The sequence below is a fragment of the Metarhizium robertsii genome (genome assembly GCF_000187425.2).
Source record: "Metarhizium robertsii ARSEF 23 chromosome Unknown MAA_Scf_3, whole genome shotgun sequence".
Taxonomy (NCBI): domain Eukaryota; kingdom Fungi; phylum Ascomycota; class Sordariomycetes; order Hypocreales; family Clavicipitaceae; genus Metarhizium; species Metarhizium robertsii.
The window spans coordinates 726,513-737,850 of record NW_011942171.1 but is presented as its reverse complement, the minus strand read 5'-3'; the positions used below and the strand labels follow the sequence as shown (position 1 = coordinate 737,850).

Below are 11,338 nucleotides of genomic sequence, written 5' to 3'. Positions count from 1 at the left end.
GTACAATTTTGCCCATGTATGGCACCATGCGCCTAAGACCGCCAGCCAACCACTTTCCTTGACTTCCTGCCGTCGAAACTGCAACATCTCAGATTTGCATGTACGGGAGAGTGTGTAGAGTGCTCCTCCCATAAAAACAGGAGTGTCGCAATTTCAACGCACGCGGGAATTGTTTGAACCAGTGGATGCTATTATATTAAGCGCGGTTGGCACATGTGTGTGTAGGCGTGTGTGCGCGTGTGTGCGCGTGTGTGCGAGTCGTATATCACGCATTCGTTGCTTCATACTTAAACGCCGCCAAGGCCGATGGTGATGAAAATCACAGGGTAGTTATCACCACTTGCGCTACTGTCTGTTGCAAGTACATATTTGCCAGCCCCTGTTTAGTTCTACAACAAAAACACTTCTACAGCAGCATCAGCAGCATCAGCAGCGTACCGAGATTGCGCCGAGATTGCGCCTTCAACACGGCACTTTCCATGCATTGAGACAGGCTGCCTTGAAGGGAGCTATAAATGACGCGGTTTCGTCCGCCCTTTAACACCCAGATCAGGTTAGGTAGGATAAAGTGCTTCGCCAACAATGCCTTCATCGAGCGGCACGAAGCTAGCCACGGAACCCGGCGGAGCTGGGCGCAACCAACTGATGCACTCTAGCAATGCGCACGAACCGTACCTGTTGCATCCCCTGCCCGCAAAGCAGCCTCTCTTGGTTGAAAATGCAGCCGGCATGTTCTCGACCTTGAAAACCGGCCACCGGGTCCTTGATGCCTGCGGCGTCTCCATCATCGACCACGGCAGCGGCGCCGTCCGAACGGCAATCGTGGAGCAAATGAACAAGGTGTCCTACACGCACTCAATGATGCACACAAACGACGCGGCCGAGGCTTTGGCCAGGTTTCTTCTTCAAGACCAGTCCCTGGGCTTGACGAAAGCGTATTTTGTTGGCTCCGGCAGCGAAGCAATGGAGTCCGCAATGAAGCTCGCCACGTCATATCACAATGCCAACGGCGAGCCCGGGCGAACGCATTTTGTCTCCAGGAAACAAGCGTACCATGGAAACACCATTGGGGCGATGAGCATCAGCACGCACCTGGGAAGAAAAGCGCCGTACGTGACGGCCTTTAATCGGCTGGATGTGAGCCACGTAAGTGCCGCATATGCCTATCGCGGCCAGCACGCCGACAAGACCGAGGTGCAGTATGCGGCTAGACTCGTCCGCGAACTGGAGGCAGAATTTCTGAAGGTCGGTCCTCACCGAGTTGCTGCTTTTGTTGCCGAGACCGTCGGCGGGTCTACGGCCGGGTGCATTACTCCGCCAAAGACTTATTTTGAAGGCGTACGGCGCATTTGCACCAAGTACGGCCTTTTACTCATACTGGACGAAGTCATGTGCGGCAGTGGTCGCACCGGAACGTACTTTGCCTTCGAGGCAGAGGGACAGGTGCAGCCTGATCTGGTTGCCATTGGCAAAGGGCTTTCGGGAGGTTATCTTCCCATTGCGGCGACACTTGTGCGGGGGCGTGTGTACGACGCGATCGAAAGCAATGGCGGGTTTGTGCATGGCCACACGTATCAAGCGCACCCCCTCAGCTGCGCAGCAGCACTGGCTGTGCAGAAAATAGTCAGGCGGGTTGACATGCTTTCCAGGTGCAAGCAGCTCGGCGCGCTTCTGGAGAATCTTTTGAAGCAATCGCTCCAGGGATCAAAGTACGTCGGGGATATTCGCGGCCGCGGGTTGTTTTGGGCGGTTGAATTTGTGGAAGACACAAACTCAAAGCAGCCTCTAGATGCCATGTTTGCCTTTGCCAATAAAATGAGGAGCCTTGCACACGAACACGGCGTAGCCATACTATCCGGGAGTGGAACAGCAGATGGACTAGTCGGCGACCACATCATGCTGGCGCCGCCTCTACTGATAACGAAAAGAGAGCTTTGGATGCTGGTGAGCATTGTTAAACTGGTCTATGTTCAAGCGGAGACGGCTTATGACGAGGCGAAGGTACGCGGGGCAAACAAGGCGATTACCACGACCTATCAACCACCTCAGACCAAAGCTTCACAGCACTGTTAGATGGAGAAAGAAGCAGTGTCATTCAAGTCAATCTTTTCCACGTCAGTGTTAGTGAACTGCTTTCGCCACCTATCCACACGTCCCTTTCATACGGTAGTTATGTACATTATATTAGGGGAATGCCATGGAATGCCATGTTGAAAAGGAAGAACAGAAACGTTGCATACAATGGTTATGTATTAACATACTCAATTATTTACGAAGTAAACCCTCGTGTTTACTGTACAGTAAATGCATAACCAGTAACAATGTGCAAATACTCAGGGTCCAGTCTACTGCTACAAAATGCAGGGGCCCCTTGCTCAACACCTCGACTGTCAGCGTTTGCCAGCCGGGGACTCTGTGAGTCGGCTCTTCGTGAGAAAGACCCTCTGCTCGGCCCGTCAAAACGGCAGTCAACACTGAAGGAGTGAGCATGCAATCTGGTACTGTATAAAGAAGGTTCCTCCGAATAGCACGGGCACTGCATGATGGAGAATCACTCGACACAGACGCCGGGCTTTGGGATCATGCAATCTGAAAATTCACGTGGTGGGTATTGTGACGGTGAGTCACCGTCGTCCCCAGATGCGTTGCAGCCAGTGGACGAGGCTCCATTCACCTTCACACCTGCCGTGTTTACCGGCCCGATATTGTTGCTGCTTTCAGGTGATGAAGACAGCACTGCGGCCGACGAGTCGCGCAAGCACGAGAACACTGCGCCGACCCAAAGGTACCATTCCGTCCTGAGGCTACTCCCCGATACTAAATTCGGAGTATTTTGTGTGAGATGTATGGGCTGATCACGTACCAAGGCAAATTCCCATTGGCCATGCCGTGCTAGAGGATGCCCTTGGCATGCAGAGAGGCGTACGCGGCTCTACCATCTGGGAGGAGTTCAAGGCGTATCTAAAGGGTCTGGAGGAGAAGGCTCGCCAGAGACAGAAGACAGCGCAAGAGAAAGGACAACAAGAGACAGGGCGGGAGAGGGAAGGGCCCGAGGGGGGGCGGAGGAGGCAGGAAGAGGAGGAGGGTGCGAGACAGCGAAAGGCGGAGGTGGTGAACACCCTTGGCGCATGAAGGCGAGCTTGTCTATGGAGAAAGTTTCCGAGCGTGCACTCGATTCGAATTGTCCAGACTGGGCGAGACTGGACGAGGAAATTAGACACGTTGAGTGGAGTGCAAGTGCAACTTTAATCCTCAGTTTCACACAGAGAGTATTGCCCGGCGGTCAAATTTACCCATCATCAGCCCATTTTGTCCGGTCATGTTCGAAAATGAAGGAATGGAGGCATTGACGAACAGAATGCAGAATCAGACGGTCCCTTGCAGGGATGATATTTTGTCAGCCCATCTACGATATCAGTATGTATGCCTATAGAACTCGTTGTGCCGCGGCATCCACCGTCTCAAGTTGTTGCGGTACGAAGTGCTACGATCTATGTGCAAAATGCAGAGGTCTTATCTGCTTTAGCCTACGGGAGACCATATTCTAATACTGCTGCAGAGCCCTTCATTAAGTTCAATTCTGCACTCAATGTCAAAGACACTGTTGTGTGCGCTGGGGAGACATCTCCATCTTTAGTGTGATTGTTCGGGTCGAGCAAGTCACCTCACCGTGGGGTTGCAGATGTTGAGTGATAGGTTTGCCTTGGGTGCGGCCATATGAGACTTTGGCTGCGGAAATGATGTAGTCGCATCGATCATCTCAAGGGCGCGCAAGGCAACACCCGGGCGCCACCCGTCGTCACCCGTCGTCCGTCGAGCCGCGACTGGAAGTTAACACAGGGAATATTAGACGAGGGATCCGTGTTAATCTGTTCTAACTCAATGACTACGGCGGGCCAAGATCTAGTGACGAGGCCATGCCACGTACCACTGCCTTGTGATGGCGGACGGTGGATTACGCGATACCCTACCAGGGTAAAAGCCCATTCAACGTTAACCCGATGACTAGACACTCTCTGCTTTTAACGAGCGGCATTGCGAGCGTACCGGCTCCCCACCACATGTGTACTGAACGTAACTCGTGGAAGCTGTTGCGTTGAATGTGTGTGCTATCCACATCACTCGACATTGCGGCGTATGCGGCTGGATGCCTCCGGTCTCAAGGTTATTTCTTCCTGCTTACGCCCACCGAGTTTCGCGCGCCAGTTAATGCTGCCTACGGGCCGGTCATCACACAGCGTCCACCATCCTTATCTAGCGCGGAGCCGGTCAGTTGCCAAACCCGTGAGGTGCGGTTTCCATTACCCACTTCATCTGTCGGATAATGCCTCTGTAGACTGAAGTCGCAGGGCTTGGTGTAGTAGCTGGTTGTCACGGCGTCGGCTATCATGACTAAACTTGGCCAAAAGTTAAATTCGGACGAAACGAAGTTTTTTTTATATTCAAAAGAGAGCTGCAGACGCAGTCTGCAACACTCTGAACAACAAGAATAATGGTTTTGTGAAGAAGCTTAGTTAGCATGAGTCTCATAGCGTGACATCATCAGGTCCGTGACGCTGCCTGTGCTGCGACATTGCACCTCCCCTGTATGGTGTGTGTTAAAATACACACTCCAAGCCAGAGTCTCAATTTTTTTTTAAAAAAAAAAAAAAAAAAGAAAAGAAAAGAAAAGAAAAGAAAAGAAGAATTCGGGGCAGAGATTGCATGCGTAAAAAAAATCAGAGGGTCATGAGGCTGTTTTCTACTGTCGTGATTGCTTTACAATAACTACAACCCAGCGTAACACTTGTTGTCGGATACAACTGCCTCCGCTGATATAACAAGCAAACTTGGTGTAATTTCCTGTTGTCATAACGTCGGTTACCATGATTCAACTTGGCCGAAAATAGATTCGGACGAAAGGAAACTTTTCATATGAAAGAGAGAGCTGCAGACTCTGGCTGCAGCACGAACAACAACAAGAACAATGCTTTGATGTAGAAGCTTGGCTAACAATGAGTCTCATAACGAGAAAAGTATGGGGGCAATGCTATGCGTGTCGACCTGGATTGAAACGCCGAGGCCATGCTCATCCTGGGACGTTACAATCCGGGCATTCTGCATTCTGCATTCTGATTCTGACGGTAGACGGCCGTGCATCACTCCGGGGCAAACTTCAATATCGCGCTGCTCGCGCGTTGCATGTTTGGTCTTGGAACCATGGCTCACCGGAACTGTGCTCTGTACAGGCAGACACCAAAATTCCACAGGCACCTAGGCCATCCAACAGCCGGCAGACCACAAGAGACATATCGACGGACGTCGGAGAGACACGACGACCTGCGACACGGATCTGGAAGAAGTCCGGCATAGTGTAACGGTTCGCGTCAACTCGGCGACGGAGGTATTTTGATCCTTCGCCCCGGCGCTGTAGCCTCTTTTCCAGCGTCCCCTGTAGCACGTTGGTGGTGCATACTGGTCGGCGAGATGGTCGTCGAGATGTTGAGAGCGAAGGGCTTGGTATCCTTGCACAATCGATGACTAGAAAGACTCAACAGAAAGGCCCTAGTCCGCCTTTCTCCCCATTCGTCAGTTCCGCTAGACGTCACAGTCATGCATGCCCACATGGGTCTATGACTTGAGCAGTTCGGTCACTTTCCGCGAAGCATCTTTGGTGTCGTTCAAACAGATTCGGAATAGTTTGACAACAAAGGTGAGAGGAGGGATCACCCGGCGAGATACAGCTTGAGAAGCAAACGTGCAGGGATCCCTGCCTGGCCTGGTGCGTTTCGGAAGGCCGCCTACTTTTCTTCTACAGCAGAGCCTCAAGAAGCATGCATGCATGATGCTGACTTCGTCTCTGGAAACCCTGCCCCGTTGAGAGCCCGGATTTCTGTCCCACATGTTGCAAAAGGGCATGGCGCCGGAAATCAGCAACTGCCCGGCAACTGACCGGCACATTCAAGCCCAGGTGGGCCTGGTACCTGTGATAATGGACGTCACCAGAATTCGATTCGCCAGGCATTGATTGCCATTCTCACAGCGAAGGAAGGCAAAGTCGCTCCCTTCGGTTGATGTGAGGCCTGCCGGGAAAGAGCCCACTGAAGCTGAGTCGGTCAGGCATTTCCGGGGAGTAGCTGTTCATGATCCAGCCGGACCAGAAAAGTTCGGAGCGTTCCGGGATCCCTTCCAAGTGCTGTCGCCCAGGCCCAGAGTTAGATGCAATGGACCACGGCAGGCAACGGAGTTGTTCAATTCTTCCTACCAATTTCTTCGTAGTAAAACTACTTCTTCTCGCTCCGGCCGGTACAACATTCGATGACCGCTTCGGCCCTTTCTATTTACGGTAAGTTTGACAAGTGCAACATGCTGGCTCAGGTGCAGCAAGGCGGATTGTGGGTGGATCATCACTGTCTGTTCATTATCACACACCCTCGCGTTCTACCTCTAACTCACAGCTCGAAGTGAGTGGCGCTAAGCCCTTGGGGCTAATAAGGACCACTCCCCTTGGTGCTGCCAATCACGCCTGGGTCGAGAAGTAATGACAGCACGAAAGACAGAGCCGTGGCTGCAAGCCGCGAAAAAAATAAAAATAAAAATAAAAATAAAGAAACGTAAATCGGTGGATAACTAATAAATACTTCATCCCAGGAGATCAGCTTGTTGCTGCCGTCTAGAAGCCTTCTTCTGGAACACATCGTCTTTCAACGCGCTCACACTACTTGTGGCACTTACGTCTTGCCAAACAACCCTGGAGTCGCCGGGGTGGGGCACATTCGGTCTTGATCGTACTCTGCCCAATAATAACCCCGTGCTAAGGAAAATGATTTTTTTGCCGGAGTGAGAGGATCGAGAAAGAGACAAAGTTTAGTATCCAAAACCCCGCTGGTCCTTATGTGTACGCCCTCCACAAGTCCGGACCGTTAGGGCCGTTTCGGTTATGGAGGTCGAAACCGCTCCAGCTGTGGGGGCCCACAGTAGCTATGTGTAATGGCAGCGCCGCGAGTGGCTTCCTTTGTTGAATAGCTCCCCGCGACTTCACGAGCACCATATCACGTTAGGGGGAGGTGACCGAATTTTCGTGCCCCTCTCTCCTCTTGGCGCGACAGATTGACTAAAGGGACTGCTCCATGTGCAACGCGCGCTGTTCAACCATCCATCCCCGGCCACTTTTAGTTGAAGTTGTCACTTGAAGTTGGCGCTGGCTTTCCGGAACCCACTCGGATCCCCATCAAAGACCTGGACGCTGGCAAGCTCCACGGGGCACCCTGACCCCCCAACTGCCTCAGGAACCAGGGCAAGTGCCAGGTGGTGGAAAGGTTCTGGTCTTTCTAAACAACGGCTGCTGACTCAAAAAAAAAAAAAAAAAAAAAAACCGAACAACAGTCCAGCCTTACCCCGGCGTATGACAAAATCCGTATTCGCCGAAACCCCTTGTGTTGCTCGGCTTGCAAACAGCTTCGTCAGCTGGTTGTCAATTGCCGCGACGGGCGAGAGCTTTACCGGGGCCGGTGTCCTTATTCCACTCCAGTTGCTTAAATCCAAGTTGACAAGGAGGGGGCGGAGTGCCGTCAAACCATGGGGGTGTTGGTTATCCGTCGACGGAGGGAGAGGGTGGTAGCTGGCTTGACATCGACTGGGGATCCGCCACGACAAGCGTTACAACCCAAAGCACCTTTTGGCATGTTGTTGAGAATTAATGGAGATTATGGCAAGGACATGGATTCAAGCGCCACCGCATCAGGCTGTGAGATGACAGCCGATGGTGGGCTGTGCGTGCATCTGTCACTGCAACCCTGAGCACGAAGCAGTGGATCCTACATCAAAAGAAGTAGTTCATGTAACGCGTAAAGTAATTGGTCTGTGTGGATAAGAGGAGGGTGCATTTCCGATGTGATACCACAACGCAGTCGTGCGCAGCTACCCTCGAGTCAACACTGAATCCCTTCCTGTCGCCATATCGAAAGCGGCTGTTGGATGCGCTTTTTGACAAGTTGGCTGGAACTCTACAACATTGCACACCATTCGCAGCCACTTATCAGCAAAAGCGCTTAATATAACAAAATGTCGCGCAGAATATAGGCTACTAAATAGTAGAGCTGCTGGAAAGACTTCAGCAGGCCGTACACTTTTGCTCTTTTTAGCGCAAGACAAAATACCCTGTACAACCACACACAACGTCTACACTTGTCTAGACGCAGCGAAAGCAGCGTAAGATAGCGCCTTTAATTACAGCCTAGCTATTGATAGGCCTCTCATTCTGCCATCTCGAGGGCGATGGGAAACCTGTGACGGTACAAGAGCACGAGCAAGGCCAAGTGCGACTTGGATAAAGTGGTTGTTGACAGAGTAAGCGGTTCCAAAGGGAAACTCTGACTCAGGCTATTGTCAGAATGACCACTGCACTACTCGCACAAAAATATTGTATCTTTATGCATTTGGTTATGCATGGTTATATCTGACAGCTATCCAGCCTCTAACTGGCGGCTGCTTCCTCACAACGCCGAAAAACTTGCAGAGGACGTGCTTCCCAGAATCTGGCTACGAAACGCCTAGATTGATCAGACTGAGTGAGGCTGTGCGGAGAAATGGCAAACGTTGAGTGGCGTGCAAGGGCAGCCCCAATCCTCGGTCAGACAGAGTGTCGCGCGTCGCTCAAAATTGCCCATCATCAGTTCATTTGTCCGGCCGAAGTCGAAAGGAGGGAATGAACGACCAGAATGCGGGATTAGAAGGCCCTTCAGCTCGTTGTGCCGTGGCATCCACTGTCGTCTCGAGCTGTTGCGGTACGAAGTGCGGACGTCTCACTTCGGTTTAGCCCGCGGCAAAACATGGTGTGAATATCACTGCAATGATATTCAACAAGTTCAATCCTGCACTCAAATGTCATGGGACTGTTGCGTGGGCTGGCGAGGTAACCCCATCTTTGGTGTGATCGTTCGGATCGAGCACGTCGCCGCGCTGTGGGTTGCAACATCGATAACTCAACGGTGCGAAGGTCCTGTTGGGAAAAAGACGTGCCCGTATCGATGATCCGAAAGGCGCGCAAGGCTACACACGGAAACGCGGGTGCGAACCGGGACACGCATCCGTCGTCCGTCGGACCGTGACAGAAAATTAACACAGGGAACTGCAAGCGAGGGATCCTTGTTGGTCTGCTCTAACTTGATGAGTATGGAAGCCGAGATCCTGTAACGAGATCATGTCACGTACCACTGCTCTCTGACGACAAAATGAGGCGATTACCTTTCACCGAGCTACCAGGGTAAAAGCCTATTCGCCAATACGCGACTGGATGGCTAGATGCTGGCTGTTTTGAGCAAGCGAAACCGTGTACTGTATGTACGTAACCGTGTTCTACGCCACTACATGTGTGCGGTAACCGGTGGCGGCTGTTGTGTTGAATGTGTACCGTACAGGGCTAGGATGGAAGAAGAGAAATTGCTTGAAGCTTTTGCGCGTTACCGGCTGGGTGTGTTTGATCCACATCACCTGATGTAGCGGGCATGCGGGTTGGACCAGATTCGGCAGAACGTGATCCTTGTCCTGCATGCCTCCGGTTTTGCCCTTGCTTGTGGGCGGCAAGCTCCGCGCCTCAATTACGCCTGCCCGGATTCCGGCCCGGGTGGTAACAAAGAAAGTGCGCCAGTTATAACACAGTGCCCTGTTTGCTCCCCAAAACCTGGGCCAGTCGGTTGCCAATCTGGCCGGATTTACACTGGCCCATACTTTAGCCGAATGGCGCGTTCTTATTCGCGTCTTGATCCTTACTTTGTCCCACCACTGCCGAATGCGTGACCTGCACAACGGCTCCCTGGGGAGTGGCTGTCGCCGCCCGTGTATGGTGCATGTGCATGGTAAAGTACACAATCGAACCCAGGATCTCATATTATTGAATTCGGGTGAGGTTATTTACGTCCCGGATGATTGCAGAAAACTGCTTCACAAATAACACAACGGTCACTTTCCCAACTCAAGCCAGTCAGCTGCCAATTTGGCCGGACTGAAGCCGTCCCATTTCATTTATCCCACTATTACCGAAACCGTGACTTGCACTTCCCATCGCCCCTCCTATCAGGTCCGTGAAGCTGCCTGTACAATGGCTGCGACACAGTCTCTGAATCGTACATCTGAATCGTACATGTTAACATACACATTCCAAAGCCGAGATCCGAGATTTTGAAATTGGGGGATAGATTGCCATAGTTATGTGAAAGTGGTTCATAGTGCCATGAGGCTATGTTCTACTGTCGTGATTGTTTTGCAAAACTCACAGCTCAGCAAAATACTGCACTCGGGTCCTCGCCACCAGATCCTTCTTTTCCTCTACAAACACCTGTCTCCGCTGATGCGTAGGATTTCCGTCTCGGCGTGAAGTTTACAATGCTTTCGAAAGGTATGTATGTTTTTGAGAAGTTTATCGCAGACTGGGCAAGTAAGCTTTAGTAAGTGCCTGTCACATTCGTTATTCCGAGATTCCCTTGATCGCAGACATAACAACATACTCGTCGAAATGGCTAACGACCGCATCCCAGTAAGGGAAGGGTTTTGAGCATAGTTTTAGGGTCTTGGGATGGGGGAAGGGCTTTGAGCATAGCTTTAGGGTCTTGGGATGAATAAAAGCGCAGCAATACAGCATGCCATCCCAATAATACTTTGGTTTACTGCCACTGCAAAGAGTCCAAATGTTAGCCCTCTCTTGTCTCTGCTTAATTCCGTCGTCGCCTTCACTTACACTGAAGCCTGATCAGGCGGTAGCCTATTTGGATCTGTAGTCTCGGGAGCGTACGATGCCGGGCTGGTCGAAGAGTTGTAGACCGCAACTGGGTTGTTATCAGGCGGGAGACCATACGAAAATAGAGAGTTACTCTCGGCTCCATATAGATAGTTTGGTGAGCTTCCCACCAATACATCAGACGCAATGGGTTCGTCGAAACGCTCCCCGTCGGTTCCGCTATCCTGTTCAAAGTCGTTTTGCATCTGCTGAGGGACGCAGGCCCATTGACTATGGTGCAGGCCGCCGTATTGAATGCCCATAGAGGGTGTCGAAGGCTGGAATGGGATATGGGCTGGCTGAGAGGCTCCGGACGCCCAGTCTCGGATCGGTCCGGAGTACATGTTCTGGACATGAAGACCTTCATGATGGAAGGGTTCACCTTGGGACGCGTCCATAGGCACAAATCCGGTGTTCGCATCCACGGTGGAGAGACCATGCTCCTGGGGCAATATCTGGGGGGGCTATGTTAGACCAGAGCAACTATGGTGTGCATAGGATACCTCACAGCTTGCTTATGTGCATAGGATATCTCACAGCTTGTTTATTCATCTCGTGTAAACTTGGGCCGCTAATCCGAGAGGG

At 51.8% G+C, this 11,338-nt stretch overlaps 4 protein-coding genes across 4 annotated transcripts in view; 3 read left to right on the top strand and 1 right to left on the bottom strand.

Moving 5' to 3' along the window:
- MAA_00407 (Integrase, catalytic core) overlaps positions 1-330 on the top strand; it is a gene marked incomplete at both ends in the record, with an annotated part of 2,358 nt that extends 2,028 nt beyond the window's left edge. Inside the window, one exon of the mRNA XM_007818405.1 lies at positions 303-330. Coding sequence (XP_007816596.1) covers positions 303-330 — 28 coding nt within the window. The remainder of the gene's footprint in view (positions 1-302) is intronic.
- Positions 331-582: 252 nt separating this feature from the next.
- On the top strand, positions 583-2,073 carry MAA_10911 (4-aminobutyrate aminotransferase-like protein; the record flags this gene model as incomplete). The annotated part of the gene is made up of 1 exon (XM_011412857.1): positions 583-2,073. One exon carries the CDS (start codon positions 583-585, stop codon positions 2,071-2,073), a length of 1,491 nt encoding a protein of 496 aa, XP_011411159.1.
- Positions 2,074-2,582: 509 nt separating this feature from the next.
- MAA_00406 (Aminotransferase class-III) lies at positions 2,583-3,132 on the top strand (the record flags this gene model as incomplete). Its single annotated transcript, XM_007818404.2, has 2 exons — positions 2,583-2,785; positions 2,868-3,132. 2 exons carry the CDS (start codon positions 2,583-2,585, stop codon positions 3,130-3,132), a joined length of 468 nt encoding a protein of 155 aa, XP_007816595.2.
- Positions 3,133-10,444: 7,312 nt separating this feature from the next.
- Positions 10,445-11,151, bottom strand: MAA_10910 (uncharacterized protein; the record flags this gene model as incomplete). The annotated part of the gene is made up of 2 exons (XM_011412856.1): positions 10,445-10,649; positions 10,715-11,151. 2 exons carry the CDS (start codon positions 11,149-11,151, stop codon positions 10,445-10,447), a joined length of 642 nt encoding a protein of 213 aa, XP_011411158.1.
- Between the last annotated feature and the right edge of the window lie 187 nt (positions 11,152-11,338).